The sequence below is a fragment of the Suricata suricatta genome, chromosome 16, assembly GCF_006229205.1.
Source record: "Suricata suricatta isolate VVHF042 chromosome 16, meerkat_22Aug2017_6uvM2_HiC, whole genome shotgun sequence".
Lineage (NCBI taxonomy): Eukaryota > Metazoa > Chordata > Mammalia > Carnivora > Herpestidae > Suricata > Suricata suricatta.
Genome location: NC_043715.1, coordinates 44718629 through 44736015, shown reverse-complemented (window position 1 = coordinate 44736015; position 17387 = coordinate 44718629). Strand labels below are relative to the sequence as shown.

Below are 17387 nucleotides of genomic sequence, written 5' to 3'. Positions count from 1 at the left end.
GATGGGTGCCTGGGTGGCTCAGTCGGTTAAGTGTCCGACTTCAGCTCAGGTCATGATCTCGCGGTTCATGGGTTCGAGCCCCATGTCCGACTCTGTGCTGACAGCTCGGAGCTTGGAGCCTCAAATTCTGTGTCTTCCTCTCTGTCTGCCCCTCCCCTGCTCACACTCGGCTTCTCTCTCTCTCTCAAAAATAAATCAACATTAAAAATAAAAGAAGCTATTCAGTCGGAAGAGGTAGGACCTGTGGAAGCTGGAGAGTGTATGCCCAGCCCATATAAAGTCTACAAAATCAGAAATTAAAAAATAAAAAGGTTTCAGAGAGCTAATGAACCACACCTGTGGCCCAGAAGCCATTTAAGAGCTGTAAAGTTCAAGACCCTTGTGTTGAGATGGTGGCACGTGGGAGTGGAGGCCAGGTAAGAGACAAGGGAGGAGAAAGGGAGTGAGGGAGGTGGAGAATTCCGGGGCCACGGGGAAAGGCCAGGGTCCAGAGCTCAGGGGACAAGAGGGCAGGGCGAGGGGCCGACCTTGTGGTTCCTCCCGTGCTTGTCCAGGAGGGAGATGATGGACTTGATGTGGTTCTCCTGGATGATGTTCAGGACCTCAGGACTCTCGATCAGGACACAGTACAGCACCTCCAGGATCCCTGAGAAGGTGGCAGGGTGACAGGTGAGATGACTGTGGCCCTCCCCGGCCCTGGGCCCTGTCCCCTCCCCCTGGCTTCTCCTACCTGAGGAGGCCTCCAGCCGGTCCAGCTTGCTGACCAGCCAGTCCAGGTTGGTGGAGAAGAGGGCACAGTTGGTACGATTACCACGGATCAGAGAGGCTGAGGGTGGGAAAGAGGAGTCAGACCCGATGGCACTGAGCACTGGGGTGCTCTGGGGGGAGTCAGGACTGGGCCCCTTACCCAGGAGTTCGTAGAGCAGGTTCACAATCTCTTTCCAGGACTCGGCTGCCTCCTCCCCTGCAAATTCGGCAAAGTGGGCAGCAGTGGTGTAGACATTCAGGCGGTCGATGCAGTTCAGGACCAGGGAGAGCATCCCCTGGGGGAGGCGGGAATACAGGGCGGGTCACCATGGGAGGCCTAAGCCCTCTCTCTTTGCCCTTCTCGGATTTGCTAATTCATTTGACTTCAGCAGCCTGCGACTACGTTCCCAGATCCAACACCGTTTGCTCCCTGTTCCTGCTCACTCCCATCACCCTCCTCTCCTCAGCTCCCCACACCCGTCCCTGTCCTCTCTGCCTCGGTTCTCAACATAATACATCCTTATTGACACGCGGACTGACTGTGCTTTTCCCTCCTGAGGTTGTCTTTCCATCCTACCCACTTCCAAGCCTCCCATCTCCGGGTCCTAACTGGCTCCGTTTACTCTCCGCACCAACCACCTGAGAGATCTTCTCTTTTCCTTTGCATTTTACATTTTAAACTTTGTCTTCTCTTATCGTGAATTCTAACAGACATACAGAAAAGCACACGCAATACACACAGTCGGTTCTTGTTATCCACGCTAGTTAGGTTCTGTGACATCACCATGAACACGGAGTTACCAAATCCCAAACAACTCCCTGCTCCCGGGGAAAACGCATGGAGTTGCTCTGAGTCACATTTTTGTCAATTAATACATAACCTTGATGTATATGTGTGTCCGTTTAACGACGCTGATTCACTAGATATTGTTGATTCGTTAACATTACACTCATGGCCAACAGCACGATAACTCATCCTAAACTGAGCTTATCCACCACGCGTTTCCTCTGTAAGGCACACTGCAGCCCTCGAGAGCCCTACACAACACTTCAGCCCTACACTTGGGGGCCACTTTGAACAGCGCACTCAACAGAAAAAAACCCCACCAGCATGTGAAAAATGTGGCACTAAATATACCACGGAAAGGACACTTGCTCACAGGATGAGAACCGAGACAAGGAGGCGGAGCATCACCTGTTCAGCCTCAGCTGGGAACACGAGGGTCACCGACACAAACTTTTTGCCACTATGCACACATTCACACATGACCACAATGAGGCCACAAGTACTGATGTGCGGGTCACGAGTGGATTTTAGCTAGTAGGCAAATTTGCAAAGACAGAATCTGTGCACAACAAACATCAGATGCGTCTGGTTCCACGGATGCAGAGAACACCTGTGGAACCATGACCCGAGCCCGGAAGGCGAGCACTGCCAGCCACGCAGATGCCGCCTGGAGGCCATCCTGATTCCGGGTCACGCAAACCTCTCTCTAGGAATAACCACCGTCCTGACTTTTTTAGAAACCTCTCCTTGCTTTTCGGTTTTTACCACCTACAAACGCATCAGTAAGCCGCCTAACTGAGCTTTGCCTGCTTTTGAACTTGGCATACACAATAAGCATTCTTTTGGACATGGAGTCTTCGGCTGGGTATCCTGTTTGAAGATTCAAGAACACTGTTTCCCATGGCTATCATCCCTTCGTTTTCGTTGCTGAGTAGTATGCACATGCTGTCCGCTGTGAGAAGCTGCTCCATTTGCGGATCCATTCCAGTGGTGGACATTTGGGCCGTTTCTAGCTTTTAGCCATGACATAGAGTGTGACTGTGACAATCACTGTGTCTCCATGCTGGAGCCCCTACTGCTAGTAAGAGAGGCAGCACGTGGGGGTAAAGGGCACAGCCAGGTTGGAGTCACACAGAGTGGCTTTGCCACTAACTAGTTTGATTTTAGGGAACCTAACCCTCTTGGGGCTCCCAAAGCGAAAGTCCTCACCCGGAGCCTGGCCTTTGTCACCTCTCTGCCCTCATCTCCTCCCACTCTGCCCCGAGCTCACCCTGTCCTAGTCCCCCCAGCGTCCTCACGGTTCTAGAACCTGCCAAGCACCCTCCCTGTGCACATGCTCTCCCCTCTATCCTCCTCTCTGTTAAAGTTTATTTATTCTTTAACTAAAGAGACAGTGGCTGGGTGAGTGGGGGAGGGGCAGAGAGAAAGAAACAGAATCCCAAGCAGGCTCTGCCCTGGCAGCAAGGAGCCGGACGCAGGGCTCGAACCCGGTAAACCATGAGATCATAACCTGAGCTGAAACCAAGAGTCGGGTGCTCAACCAACTGAGCCATCCAGCTGTCCCTATTTTATTTTTCTTTTAAGTTTATTTATTTATTTTGAGAAAGAGAGAGAGAGGGAGAGAGAGAGAGAGAGAGCCCGTGAGCAGGGGAGGGGCAGAGAGAGAGGGATACACAGAATCCTAAGCAGTCTCCATGCTTGGTGCTCAGCACTGGGCTCGATCCTACCATCCTGAGATCATGACCTGAACAGAAATCAAAAGTTTGGACACTCAAATGACTGAGCCACCCAGGCACCCACTAACCACTCTGTTTTAAGAATTTTTTAAAACATTTATTTATTTATTTTTGAGAGAGGTCTAGAGAGAAAGAGAAAGAGAATCCCAAGCAAGCTCTGCACTGTCGGCATGAAGCCTGAGGTGGGGCTCGAACCCACAAACCATGAGATCGTGACCTGAGCCGAAACCAGTAGTTGGACGCTTAACCAACGGAGACACCCAGGCGCCCCACGACCACTCTATTTTAAATTGGGACAACCCCAGCACTCCCTGCCACTTCCCTTCTTTACTTTTTTTCTCAGTACTTATCATCCTATATCCCATATAATTTTCTTATTTTATTAATCATCACCTATCCTCCCGTCAGTTCCATAAAGACAGAGATTTGTGTCTGTTTTGTTGACAGCTATATCCCTCAGCATATTTGTTGTGTAGATGGCTGTTATTTAATCTCTCTGAGCTTCCATCTGTAATATGGGAATTACAACCCCATGGGGTCATCAGGATGACGTCATGTATATAGCACCCTTAGCACATAATAAAAGCCAAACTCAAGGTAATAATAACCACTAACACTTATATATCATCTGCTATGTGCTGGTACAGCTCTAAACGTTTGGCATATACTAATTCCACTCCACAAATAAGTTTTGTTTTTGTTACTATTACCATTTTTGGATCAGATTGGGAGTCTCTGGAGAGGAGGAGGGCCAGCTGTAAACCTTTAAATGAACATGCTCCCCTATCACCCAATGGGGACATCAGACCTCCAGAACTTTGTCCAGTCCCTTCCTCCCACGCAGGGCGGTCTCCCTCACTCTGACCCCGTGCTGAACTGAGCTCCCTCCACATCTCTTCCCTTCTTGCTCTCAGAACACACGGACCTCCAGTTCCTGACTCCAGCGAAGGACCCTCCCTGACACCCAAAAAGCCACCTTCTGGCCCTGCCCCTAGCCCCGTGCCCCACTGTGATTCAATCCTCCCAACTTCAGGCCGAGCCCCGACGGACCCATCCAGCTGAGTCCCGCAGCCTCATCCTCAGACTTCTTCCCAGACCTTGCTGGCTCCACACGCCTCGCCTCCAACAGGCCTTCACTTAGGCCCCGCCCCCCTCCCGGGTAAAGGAACACAGTCTGCTCCACCCACTTCGCTCTGGCTGCATCTCTGCTCCCACAGGCACCGCCCCTGCTCTGACAAAGGCCCTGCCTCTCCCTCAAGGCCCTGCCCGCCATCCAAATCCTCCCTCCTCAAGGCCCCGCCCCATCACTTGTTCCCCGAAGGCCTGCGGCCCCGCCTTTTTACACAGGCCCCGCCGGCTCTGAAACCGCTACATACTTCCCCAGGTGCCTCAGGCTCCGCCCCCCCCCCCCCCCCCCCCCCCCCCCCCCCCCCCCCCCCCCCCCCCCCCCCGGCGCCGCGGCCCCGTCCGGCCCGTAGGCCCCGCCCTGCCCCTGCTGCCCCGCCCCTGCTGCCCCACCCCTCTTGCAGGCTCCGCCCTCGCCACGGCCCACCTCCTCCTGGAAGAGGCTCTGGCGGTTGCGGAGACTGCGCAGCTTGCTCTGCTTCTCCTCGTGCTGCAGCTCCTCGGAGGGCGGCTCGAAGTAGCCGATGAGGTCCTGCAGGCTCAGGATGACACCCTCGATGGGCAACGCTGTGCCAGCTGGAGGCCCCGAGCCCCGTGGCTTCCCGCTGAAGCTGTCCAGGCCCCTGTGGGGATGGACAGCACACGTGTCACCCAGGAGCCCCCAGCGCTGACTGTCGATACCCTCCTCCCCCAAAGGACTCTCACAGACCCACCTATTCTACAGAAGGGGAGACTGAGACTCGGAGAGGCACAGACATTGGCCTGAGGTCACACAGTGGCTGGGGACTGAACTAGGACTGGGACTCACTCCTGTGTAAGCACAGGGGGTTGTGGAAACAGGTGTCAGAGCTGGGGAGGTCCAGGATCAAGGATCTGGGTGTCAGGGGTGATCAGAGATGGGAGGTCAAAATCATGGATGTCAAGGTCAGAGTAGGGGTCAAGTGTATAGAAGTCGTTGGTTTAGAGGTTAGGGATCCTATGTAGGTTAGGGGTATGGAAGTCAGAGGTGGAGATTAGAGGGGTCAGGTGCATGACCATGGGGAGCATGGGGGTCAAGCCGGAGCCGGCACTGGCGGGGTGCAGACTGCGCAGGTGGCTCACTTGATAAACTGGTTGTACAGGCCGGCAGTGCTGTAAATCATGCGGGCAGCCTGGGACTCCTCCTGCTGGCAGCGCGTCAGCGACAATGCATCGTCCATGTGGCCTTCCTGGTGCAGCATGGCCTGGCGGTAGGGGGACCGAGAGGTCAGGAGTGGGCCCAGCACCATGGATTCATCTACCCCCAGATCTCCACCCAGATTCTAGCCCCAGAGCTGCCCCCACCCTCCCCTGACTCTCTCTGCCAGACACCCCCTTCTATCTCTTCATCTGACTCTTTCATTCTCTTCTCTTTTCCTCCTCTCTCTCTCTCCTCTGCCTCCGGCTCCTTCTCCCTGCCCCTCTTAATTTCTGTCTTTGTCTCTCTCCCTACCTCTCTCAGTCTCTACCCCATGCTTTGTCTCTTTCTCCCCATCTTTCCCTCTCTGTCTGTATCTCCATCTCTCTCTGCCTTCTGTCTCTTTCTTTCTGCCTCCATCCCCCTTTGATCCTGGGTTTGTGTCTCCCTCTCTGTCTTGTCTATCTGTCCATCTCCCAGCCAGACCCTCTCCACCTGTACCTACTGCTGACTTAACATCCTCCCCCAGAAAGCTGTAATGCACCCTCACTTTACATGTCCCAGACAGAATGCCTGACCGGCCTTCTGTGAGAGACCATCACAGCTTTCTCCTGAGCTGACCTCCCCAGGCCTCACCCAGTCCTGTGGCTGTAAATACCATCCACTCCCGCTGTCCCCCTCGGACCAGGCCCATCTCTATATCCTCCGCTCAGGGATCCAACTACAAGCCTCGTTTGTTGCAAACAGGCGTCTTCCTAGTCCTCCCATTTATTCGCTCTTTATCGAGGGAATAAAGTGTTCTACCCATTGGATCCCTGTCATCCTGAGCTGCTGACACGTGACTGTCCCCGACTCAGTTAATGGCATTTCCACCCTTCCAGTTGCTCAGGGCAAAACCCATGGCATCATCCTCAACCCCTGTCCCTCTCACCTCGATATCCAGTCTGTCAGAACATCCTGTTGGCTCCGCCCTCAAACTACAAACGTAATCTGCCACCTTCCTTACCCTGCTCCTGTCCACTGTTTCCTCCCACCTGACCACGGCAGCAGTCGCCTCCCTGGGCTCCCTACCCCAACTACTCCAAGTCCCTACTCCTACTCTGGGCCTCACCCCAACCTCATCTATTCCCATGAGCAACGAAGGAAGCTGAGTCAGGTCACCTCCCGGGCCTGCTTGAAACTCTATTGGAGCTCCATCTCACTAAGAGTAACAGCTGGGACCCTCCCCATGGCCCACAAGGTCCCACATGATCTGCCCCCATCCCCTCTCTGTCCTTATCTTCCAAAACGTGTCGCTCAATCACTGCGCTCCAGCCAAACTGGACCCTCTTTCTGTTATGGCAACAAACCAACGTCATTCCAACCTCAGGGCCTTTGCACATGCGATGCCTGCTGCCCAGAGTAGCTTTCCCACTCTTCCCTTATAAAGCTATGTACTTCATTACAGGCAGTTTATTTACCATGTCTAAGTACTGGGAGGGTAGGAGACAGGTCTGTAGAGCTCACCTGTTTTCCATACACACATCCAGAATAACTGGGGTACTCCGAAGTTTCCAGAATGTTATTCTTGGTCTGTTTGTCACTGTCTTTGTCTCTCGTTTTTCCATCCCTGCTTTTCTGTCTCTGTCTTTCTCTGTTTTTCCGTCTCCATGTCTTTTTGTCTCTGCTTTTCTTTGTCTGTTTGTCTCTCCCTCTCTCTCTTTCCCTCTTCCTCTTCCTTTCTCCCTCTCCCTCTCTCTCCCTTCTCTCTCTCCCTCTTCTTCTCCCTCACCCCATTCATTCTTTCCACCCCATTTTTCCTCTCCCTCTCTCTCTCCCCTGTATATCTATCCCTCTTTCTTTTTTTCTCTCTCAGTCTCAGTTTGTCTTTCAGTCTCTGTCTTTCTCTCAGTCCTACCCTCAAACTCCTGAAGGCTCAAGCCTGATCACCCCTCAGTCCCCTTCCTGCCCCTGCCGGCACCCCCACCCCTTCCCCTTGCCAGGCACCCACCTTCTTCTTGAGCACGCCAAGCCGCAGGGCCTTGGGGTCTGGGGCGGCGTAGGTGAGCCACAGGCCCGAGGCCACGTGCTGCACAAAGCACAGTGACTCCCCGTACTTGATCTCCGGGGGACCCATGCCATCCACATCCCGCTTGGGGGCCGTATCGAGCTTCTCCTGCAAGGGCAGGGGACGGAGGTCAGCTTCCTCTGCCTGTGCATTTAATCAGGGAGCCAAGGAGAGACTGCAGAGTGGGGGTTGGGGCCAGATTTGGGGCCCCAAGTGAGGGCAGGCACCCTGACCCCACCGACCTTGGAGATGCGGAAGCAGAAGGAGGTGGCCTTGGTGTGGGCCTTGCTGGCATCCACCACCATCAGGCCCTGGTCCTCGGTGAGTGCCAGGTACCGCCCAGTGGTGACATGGCGGATTCGGAGCGGCTGGCCCCAGCGAAGGTGGCTCCCACTCCAGCTGCAGAGGGGAAGGGGGCAGGGCTCCGAGGAGGCTCCAGTCCTCCCAAGGACACCACAGCCTAGGTCCAAACCTCACGAAACCTCCAGCCTTCTTCCAGGGGGCCCCAAACCTTCCTTGGGGCCCTCTGATCTTTCTTAGGACCCCCTGGTCCTCCTTTGGGAACCCCAATTCTCTCTCAGGCCCTCGCAACTTCCTCGGGGCTCCCCAGTGCTCCCAGCTTCCCCAGACCCACCACTTTCTCTCCCTTTACTCCCCACATTTTTACTTGGGACCCCCAAATTCTCCACAGGAACATCTACCCTCCCCGAGGCCCTTTTCCTCCAGGACTCTGGGACCCTGAAGATCTTTAGCACTTTCTGGGGTTCCCCAGGTCTTCTTCCCTCAAAATCCTCCAGTTTCTTTCTCAGATCTTCCTCCAAGAGCCTCTCTTCCCTCTCTGGCCCCCCAGGAGCCCTTAGCCCCGGACCCGGCCCCTCCCACCTGATTCGCAGCGGCTCCAGTCTCCAGAGGGAGCGGGCGTGGGTGCACACAGATCCCCCCTCGTAGTGCACAAGTCTGGGGACATGGGAGAGAGTGAGGTCAGGGGTTTGGTCGCCATCCCCCAGGAACATCACGTGATCCCCAGCCCCACCCATAGGGTCCGGGCACCCCAGGCCTACTTTTGCCCTCCCTCCTCCCGCCCCAACACCCCAGGGCCACTTGTCTCCATCCCAGACCTGCGCTGGTCCTCGCTGTCAGCGGGGGAAATGGTCAAACACTCATCCATGTGTCCGTGGAAGAGTCGAAGGACGTGACCCCCGGTCACATAGCCTTGGGGGGAGGGCATGGAAAAGTGGTCACTGTGGGGCTGGGAGCCAAAGTGGAGTTCGGGGGTCCTGCTTCTCCCCTGTGGGAGGTTGGGACCGGGTTTGGGGGTCTGCATGTGGAGATCTGAGTTTTAGGATCCCAAGTGGCAGCCTGAGATTTGGGCTAAGTTTGAGGCCTGAAGTGGGGGTATGAGACTTGGGATCTGTGGTGGGGAGTCTAATTTTGGGGGTCTGGGTATACAGAGCTGAGGTTGAGGGGTTTGTGGGTCTGAGTTTGGATTTCTGAGGTTGGGGGTCAGAGGTTTGAGTCTAACATTCCTGGATATTGGGCTCTGAGTTCCCAGCTTGATTTGGGGTCTGGGTTTAGAGCTTTGGTGGTTGGGTCTGAGGTTGGGATCTCAACTTTGAAGGTTGATTTTGGAGTTCTGAGGTTTGGGGTCTGAAGTTATAGTCGACAGCTTGGAAGTCTGAGTTTGAGGACCTGAGGTAAGGGCGATCCGATCTTCGGAGTTAGAAGTCGGTGGGTTTTGGGGCGCCTGGGTGGCTCAGTTGGTTAAGCAGCCAACTTCAGCTCAAGTCATGATCTCCCGGTTCATGGGTTCGAGCCCCATGTCAGGCTCAGAGCAGGAGTCTGCTTCTGATTCTGTGTCTCCCTCTCTCTCTGCCCCTCCCCCACTCATACTCTGTGTGTGTGTCTCTCTCTCTCTCAAAAATAAATAAACTTAAAAAAAAAAAAGGAGTTGGTGGGTTTGACATCAAGACCTGAGTTTCAGGATCTGAGGGTTGAGTCTCAGCTTGGGTGTATGGGTTTGGGCGTTAAGAGCTGGTGTCAAAGTTTTGAGGCCATGCTTCGGGATCTTCACCTGGGGGTCAGAATTTGGAAGATGACTTTAGATATCTCAGGTTAAAGTTTGGAGGTCTGAGGTCAGTTGGCTGAGGCTTGGGGTCTGAATTAAGGGTCTTAGTTTGGGGATCTGGGTTTGAATTTGGAGGTTGGGATGGGGGAGCTGAGATCTCCATCTGTATTTGCCATCTAAGGCTTGGGGGTCTGAGGGATAAGCTGCAAATGTGGTGCTCTAAGCTTTGGATCTGAGTTTTAGGGTCTGTCCTCCGGGACCTTGAGTTTGGCAGGTGAGTTTTGGAGTCTAGATTTGGGTGTCTGATCCTGAGTTTGGGGTTGAAAGCCTGAACTGCAGGGTCCTGGATCTGGAGTCAGCTGGACATCTAAGCATGAGGGTCATACTTTGGAGATCTAGATTTGAGATGTGAGATTCCAAGGCTCAGTACAGACATGTTTGAGGGCCAGTGTGGGAGGTCTGTTTTGGGAGTCTCAGGTCAGGGGCAGGAGGTCTGGGACCCTCACCCTCTTCGCAGCCGGAGCAGATGGGGTTCATGTTCCACAGTGTCTGCATGAAGGAGGCGTCCACCTGGAGCTCCCCACTGGCCGTTGACAGGTGCTGGGGGCGGCCAGGATGTGGCAGTCAGAGACGAAGGTGGGTGAGCCATAGTCCAGAGTCAGAGGCCAGAAAACAAAGGCAGAAACCAGCAGACAGGAGACAGAATTTCAGAGATCACAGATCAGGAAACCAAGATCAAACCGGGAAACGGGGCACCGAAGACCAGAAACAGGTGTCAGAGGTCAGAGAATCAGTCAGGTCACTGGCAAACCAACGACCAGAAAACGGGGGATCCCGTGCGCCCCCCAGCCCCAGGCCAGCAGTAGCTATGTCGGGGGCGGGATCGCTCACCAGGTAACGCTCTGAGGAGACACTAACGAGGATGAGGTCGTCCCCAACGCGGACCTTCTCTCCTTCCGACCTCTGCTTGGAGGCCGGGTGCGTCGTCCACCAACAGGCCTCCCCTGAGGAGCAGGGAGCGCTGTCATTACCCAGACTGCCCTTCCCCAAGGGGCTCCCAGCCTCTGAGCCTCCCCAGCCCTCTGCCCCCAATTTTTTTATTACCACCACTCACTCTCTGCCTCACGGCTTCCATTCCCGCCCTCCCATTCTGCCTGGGGTCCCCCCATGCTGGTCCAAGTCTCCCTTGGCGCCTCCATCCCTGCCCCTGCCGTGCCTGCCACCACCACCTGCAGTCCTGCACCTTCTGTGCCAGGCCCCTGCCTGCAGCCCTCCCGCCCAGCCCTGCACCTGTGGCGTCTTCCTGCAGTCCCACGTCGAAGGCCAGCTTGTCAGTCATGGAGCGCGAGGTGGTAAGGCAGCTCAGGTACTAAGGTTGTAGAGGGGAGTCAGCCTCCTCCTGGCCCTGTGTTCCGCCCCGCCTGCGCCCCCGCGCCCTCACACTCACCATGCCGCTGTGCGTGTGCCGGAGCAGGATGGCGTGGCCGTACAGGAGCGTCCTGTGCCCCCCGCCCTGGGAGGACTGGGGGAGGGGGGGCAGAGAGAGGGCACAGAGTGAGAACAGACCCCCCTGAGGCATCTGGCCTACCCTGGGGGGCAGTAGGCTCCCCATAAAACACCACGCTCGGGCCTGGACAAGAGCAAGCCTAGCTCAGGCCCTCAGCAGGATCTTGGCCTCAGTTTCCTCATTCATGGGAGTAGGGGCTGGGTCTCTGTAGGGTGTTTTCTCGTTCCCAAAGCCCACTCTGTCCTCCCTGCCTCCTTCATCATGTTAACCAGGTCCCAGAGTCGCTCGGGGAGGCTGAACCCCCTCTTCCCAATGCTCTCCTGAGAGCCCCCACTATCTCATATACCAATGACCTTGACCCCTTCCTCTGTAACCTGTCATAAGACAGCTGGGCTGCAGCCGGTGTGCACCTGCATAGTCCTACCCGGTGTTAAATGTTTGAACACCCCCATAGGGACCTGCCCTGTGCTGTCACACACGCTGAAGCACAGGAGTCTGTCCCCTCCCGGGATGGGTCCACCGGGTACACCCGGTCACTTGATGGCATCATGCCTCCCATCCTGGCTCTCACAAGCCCATGCTCTGAGGGCGCCATGTGATGGGGCCACCTGATCACATGGCAGACCCACTCCTGGAGCGGAGGGGACCCACACCTGGGGCAGGGGGAGGGGAGAGGAGAGGTCCCATGCAGAGAAGAGCTGGGATCAGGTTGGAGGAAAGGATGGGAAAGAGGAGAAAGGAACAGGTGGGCGGGGCTCCGAAGCCCCCACCCCCTTCCTTCCTGCCTGCCTGGCCTGTCTGGGCTCCACCAACCCTGACAACTGGGGTAGGGGAGACCCCCAGCCCCTGTGTGCAGGATGTGGGCCCAAGAGGCGGGCCTGGGGTCAGGAGAGGTGGGAAGGGCAGGTGACACCCCAGGCCAGACCTACCCACTTATCCAAATTGAGGGCCTGTGAGGGGCGGGGCAGAGAGAGGAAGAAGAGTAGATGGTGAGCGACCCCCAGGTCCTCCCACCAGGCCTCGCCACCGCGCCCCACGAAGCCAGGAGCCTCACCTCCACGCCAGCCTCCACCGTGTTGGCCAGCATCTCCTGCAGGGCCCGGACGGACAGGGACTGCTCCAGGACGAAGCAACAGATGGCCAGATCGGGGGGCACATTCTGGGGGGGGACATGAGTGGGGGGCGTGAAGGCCCCTGAGCATTGGTCTGGATACCCGCACCCCTTGGAGACCCAGCCCTGATCCTAGTCCCCCGAGGAGCCCCTGCACCCTGCCAGCTCTGAGAAAACATGCCTCCTTCCCTCAAACGCCTGACCCCCACCCAGACCTCACAGAAGCTTCCACGCTGCCTTCCCCACCTCCCACCTAATCTCAAAGGGAGCCTCAGCCCTCTCTGACACACTGCACCTGCTTCAACGCCAGGAGACGCGCCCCCCCCAACCAGAATCTGCGATCCCGAAGGAGACCCCGTCTCCTATTGTCACCAGCAGAGAGTCCCAACTCCTGCCTCACACACCCGTGACCCTGCTTCCAAATCACAGGGGAGCCCAACCCCCCTCCTCCCTCCTCAGCCTCCTGTCCAGTCCCCTGACTCCCAGGGACCCTCCCCCTGGGCCCAAGACTCTCTAACCAGCTCAGACCCTTAGCCTCCTCTGCCCTCTGACTCCGTGTCCCCTCCCTCTCCCAGCCCTGCCCTCACCCCCCCAGGTCACCTCCTTTCTTGGATCTTGAGTCCATCTCACCCTCAGACCCAGGCTCCCTCCACTTTCAGCCTCTAACTCCCTCCCCAGGCAGCCCCCAACCTCCCGCTAGTGTCCCCCAACCCTCCAGGCCCTTTGGCTTTGGATCCAAGGCCCTCTGTCCCCTTGGACACCTACCTCCTAAGACTCCTGAGCCCTGCTTCTCCACCCCTACCTACTTCAGACCTCCGGCCCTCTTTCCTTTTCACCCCCTCCCCATTTCTCTCAGCAGCAGCCACCTTCAGATCCCCTCTTCTTTGAACTCAGGACCCTCCATCCCCTCACCACACTCCCTCTTCCCTCAGGTCCCCTGCTCTCCCTCCTCAGAGCCCCCACTCCTGCGTGCCTGGAACCTTGAGCCCCCTTGCCCTCCCAGCCCCTCTCCTTTTCTCTGCCGCCAGCAGTCCGTCTTCAGACCCGCGCCCCTCTTCTCCGGACCCCAGACGCTGCCCCGCCCCCGCAGGCACCCTCCCCCCCTCCCCGCACTCCCGCACAGACCTGCGCGTTGCTGGTGGGCTCCAGGAAGCAGAGGCGGTTGCCGAAGCCCTCGGCGGCCAGGCAGAGCTTGAGCTGCTCCTTGAGCACGGTGGCGCTGCACTGCAGGACCACTTCGTCGTCCTGTGGGCGGGGCGCGGGTCAGGCTCCCCGGAAGGGGCCCCCATCACCCCGCCCCGCTCCTCGCGGAAGCCGGGGCCACTGATAACACCCACCTCACAAGTCATCACACCGGGGCCTGTGTGAGGTCCCCACACGCTTCTAACACCCCACCGGACAGGAGCTAGTGTCATCCCAGTTTCAAAACGGAGAAACTGAGGCTCAGGAGGGGGCATAGCTTATCCAAGGCCACATGGCTGACAAGGGGAGAAGCTGGGATGTGAACCCCAGTCCAGCTGGCACCATTAGGACCCCCAAGGTGAGCCACTGGAGGTGGAAACTATGAGCACCCGGAGTTCAATGGCTTTTAAGCTCCGCCTTCTCTAATTTCTCTTTTGTGTGTTGTTTCACTAATAGCTATCATTTCAGAGTGCTTTCCTGGGGCGCCTGAGTGGCTCAGTCAGTTGAGCGTCCAGCTTCAGTTCAGGTCATGATCTCACGGTTTGTGGGTTCGGGCCCTGTGTTGGGCTCTGTGCTGACAGCTCAGAGCCTGGAGCCTGCTTTGGGTTCTGTGTCTCCCTCTCTCTCTGACCCTCCCCTGCTTACTCTCTGTCTCTGTCTCTCAAAAATAAATTAAAAAAAAACATTTAAAAAAGGAGTGCTTTCCTTTCTTTTTGTTTTTTAATTTTATTTTAGAGAGAGAGCATGAGTTGGGGAAAGGAGCAGAGAGGGGGGGGAGAGAAGCCCAACCGGGCTCCATGCTCAGTGTGGAGCCCAATGCGGGGCTCGATCTCACAACCCTGGGATCACGACCTGAGCCGCAATCAAGAGTCTGAGCCACCAAGACACCCCTGAGGAGTACTTCCTAATGATATGCAATGCCAGAGCCCAGACTGGACCCAGGGTGGAAGGGGACATGCCACAACGGACCCATCGCCATCTCCGGTAAACCCTGAGGTGGGACCACGACAGATAATGGCACCTAGCGATGCCACACTTCCTGAGGCTGATAACCGCCCTGCGGTTTTGTGAGAACTGCCCTCGTTGCTTTGGAGACAGACACTGAAGTACTCGACGACTCAAGGGCTCAGTGTCCACAACTTCTCCTCAAACGGTTGGGGCAGGGGGTGAGGGGGGAAATGTAGACAGAGAGAGGGAGGGGGAAAGAGAGAAGGAAAGATAGAGCAAATGTGCCAGATCTTCACATGTGGGGGAAATAACTTCAGGCCACATGGGGGGTTCTTTGAAGTAACCTTGCAACGTTTCTCTAAGTTTGAAATGATTTCGAGATTATACGCTGAAGCTGTAAGTCAAACAAAATGTTTTCTGTGTGCTGGGTCCCGTTCCAAGAACTTAACACATATGAACTCATCACTGAATCCTCACAGTGACCCTCTGAGCTAATAAGTTCTATTACGTGAACCTGTGGAAACTGAGACCCAGAGAGGTGAGGTAACTTGCCTGAGGTCACACAGCTGTCCTACTGCATAGCTGGGATTTGATGCCAACACCACAGCTCTCTCTGACAACCTCGTAGAATACTGGGCCTCCTCTTAGTATGTTAGTAAAGTTGCCCGTATCTACAGTTGTAACTAATATAGATATACATGCAGGAATGCCCAACTTTAAAAAAATTTGTTAACGTTTTTTATTTATTTTTGAGAGACAGAGACAGCGCGAGCAGGGGAGGGTCAGAGAGAGAAGGCGATACAGAATCTGAAGCTGGCTGTCAGCACAGAGCCCAACACAGAGCTCGAACCCACGAACCGTGAGATGATGACCTGAACTGAAGCTGGACGCTCAACTGACTTAGCCACCCAGGCGCCCCTGCCCAACATTTTTACATCAATCAAAAATGATAGAGACCCCAGGGTGTCTGGGTGGCTCAATCAGTTGAGCGTCTGACTTTGGTTCAGGTCATGATCTCATGCTTTGTGAGTTCGAGCTCCGCGTCCAGCTCTGTGCTGACAGATTCTGCTTCAGATTCTGTATCTCCCTCTCTCTGTCCCTCGCAACCACCACCACTTTTGTTCATGCTCGCTCTCTCTCTCAAAAATAAATAAGCATTAAAAAAAAATTAAAAACTGATAGAGACCCCAGCTCTTAACTACCAAGTAAGCAGCTGTTTTCCTTCACAGCTGAGGAAACAGGTCCGAGGAAGTTAGGGGTCCTGCCTGGGGTCACACAGCCTCCAGCCCTTCCGTCCAGTATGTCACACAAACGTGTCCCAGTCTGGGCTTCGAAGCACACAGACAGCCCTCCGTCTGCTGCTCAGCGAGGGAGGAAGGAGAGCTTTGATCTGTTGGCAGGAGGCCCCGTGACTGGTCTGCCCTTTCATCTCCAGCCCCAACATCCTGGCGCACGCTGGGCCCTGGTGTGTCCGTAGGGACGTATAGCTTGCATTTATTAAGCACTTGCTGTCTGCTAGGCCTTATGCCCTGAGCTCTACGTCTATTTGACAGACGCTCATTAAATGCCTGCAATAGCCAGGCACTGATCTAAATGCTGGATACAGAGCAGCGAATAAAGCAAAGTCCTTGTCCTCACAGAGCTGACATCCTTGTGGGGGAGATGCAGTAAACAAGTGAATAATTTGAACGTCAGTGATAAGCGTTACAGGGGAAAAAAATAACCCAGGGTGACGTAAGAGAGTGGCTTTGAGGGTAGGGGTGAGTGACATCAGTGAGGGGGTGAAACGACAGCCTCTCCAAGGAGGTGACATTTGAGCTGAGCCTGGTCCAAATAACAAGAAGGAATGAGGCCTGCTCATCTCTGGGGGAAGAACGTTCCAGGAAGAGGCGGCGGCCTGTGCAAAAGGCCCATGGCTGGAGGGAGCTGAGGGATCACAAGGGAGACGGGGCAGTGGTGGCGCAGGAGCAAGGAAGTGGGAGGAGACGAACTCCGAGAGATTTTGTGTGGATCTCTTGAGTCCCGATGGCGCCCTATTTTCATCCCCATTTTCCAGATTAGGAAACTGAGGCTCAGAGAGAAACATTAAAAGCACTTGCCCAAAGTTAGGAAGCAGACCAATGGCAAAGCCAGGATGTAACCCAGAGACTGGAGGCCTACTCAGCACACCAAGATTCCAGAGCTTTCTCCTGCAGCAGAGTGAAGGGAGGTGGCCTGGTTACAAATGCAACTCCTTTCCTGCCTTAGTTTCCCGCCGACACCAAGAGCAGGATTCAGTGGCTCTGGGGTGAGCAGGGAGTGAGGGCATTACCCGCCCACAGCAGGCTGTGACGTGGGCCATGCTTTGAGAAACCCCAGCCTGGGCAGGGCTAGAGGTCGTCACCCACCAAAGGGAAATGAAATCATTTCGGGGAGGCATGGCCACCATGCCTAACAGGTGAAACAAAGTGGAGCAAGAACAGAACAACATGCCCCTCCTGTCCCAAGGGCCTCCTACATTTGATGAAACTCGGTTCAGTTAAAAGCAGGTGTGTGTGAGGGGCGCCTGGGTGGTTCAGTCGGTTGAGCGTCCAACCTCGGCTCAGGTCATGATCTCAAGGTTCGTGGGTTCGAGCCCCACATCGGGCTCTGGGCTGACAGCTAGCTCAGAGCCTGGAGCCTGCTTCAGATTCGGTGCCTCCCTCTCTCTCTGACCCCCCCCCTGCTCACGCTGTCTCTCTCTGTCTTTCAAAAATAAAAAACATAAAAAATTTAAGTAGGTGTGTGTGAACGCACCCCATTTGTCCCTAGTAGCACGTATTGGAGGCACCCCAAATGTCCATCGGCAGGTAAACTGAGGGACAAATGGTGGGGTATTCACACAGGGCAATGCCACTCAGCAACAGAGAGAAATGAGTTCTTCATATGTGGCACACGGATAAATGTCAAAAAATACACTGGGCTCCCTGCTGGGACAGACAGACGGACAGGGTGATT

General features: G+C 55.5%; 1 protein-coding gene across 1 annotated transcript in view; it reads right to left on the bottom strand.

Annotated features, from left to right (window-relative positions):
• The window catches only part of RYR1 (ryanodine receptor 1), an 89356-nt gene extending 75867 nt beyond the window's left edge, over positions 1-13489 (bottom strand). Inside the window, exons 1-15 of the mRNA XM_029926159.1 lie at positions 13407-13489; positions 12225-12329; positions 11111-11185; positions 10954-11032; positions 10555-10667; positions 10170-10263; positions 8717-8810; positions 8481-8555; positions 7841-7997; positions 7542-7706; positions 5497-5618; positions 4823-5018; positions 908-1043; positions 731-826; positions 528-646 (exon numbers count right to left, since the gene is read on the bottom strand). Coding sequence (XP_029782019.1) covers positions 528-646; positions 731-826; positions 908-1043; positions 4823-5018; positions 5497-5618; positions 7542-7706; positions 7841-7997; positions 8481-8555; positions 8717-8810; positions 10170-10263; positions 10555-10667; positions 10954-11032; positions 11111-11185; positions 12225-12257 — 1554 coding nt within the window. The 5' untranslated portion in view covers positions 12258-12329; positions 13407-13489. The remainder of the gene's footprint in view (positions 1-527; positions 647-730; positions 827-907; positions 1044-4822; positions 5019-5496; positions 5619-7541; positions 7707-7840; positions 7998-8480; positions 8556-8716; positions 8811-10169; positions 10264-10554; positions 10668-10953; positions 11033-11110; positions 11186-12224; positions 12330-13406) is intronic.
• Between the last annotated feature and the right edge of the window lie 3898 nt (positions 13490-17387).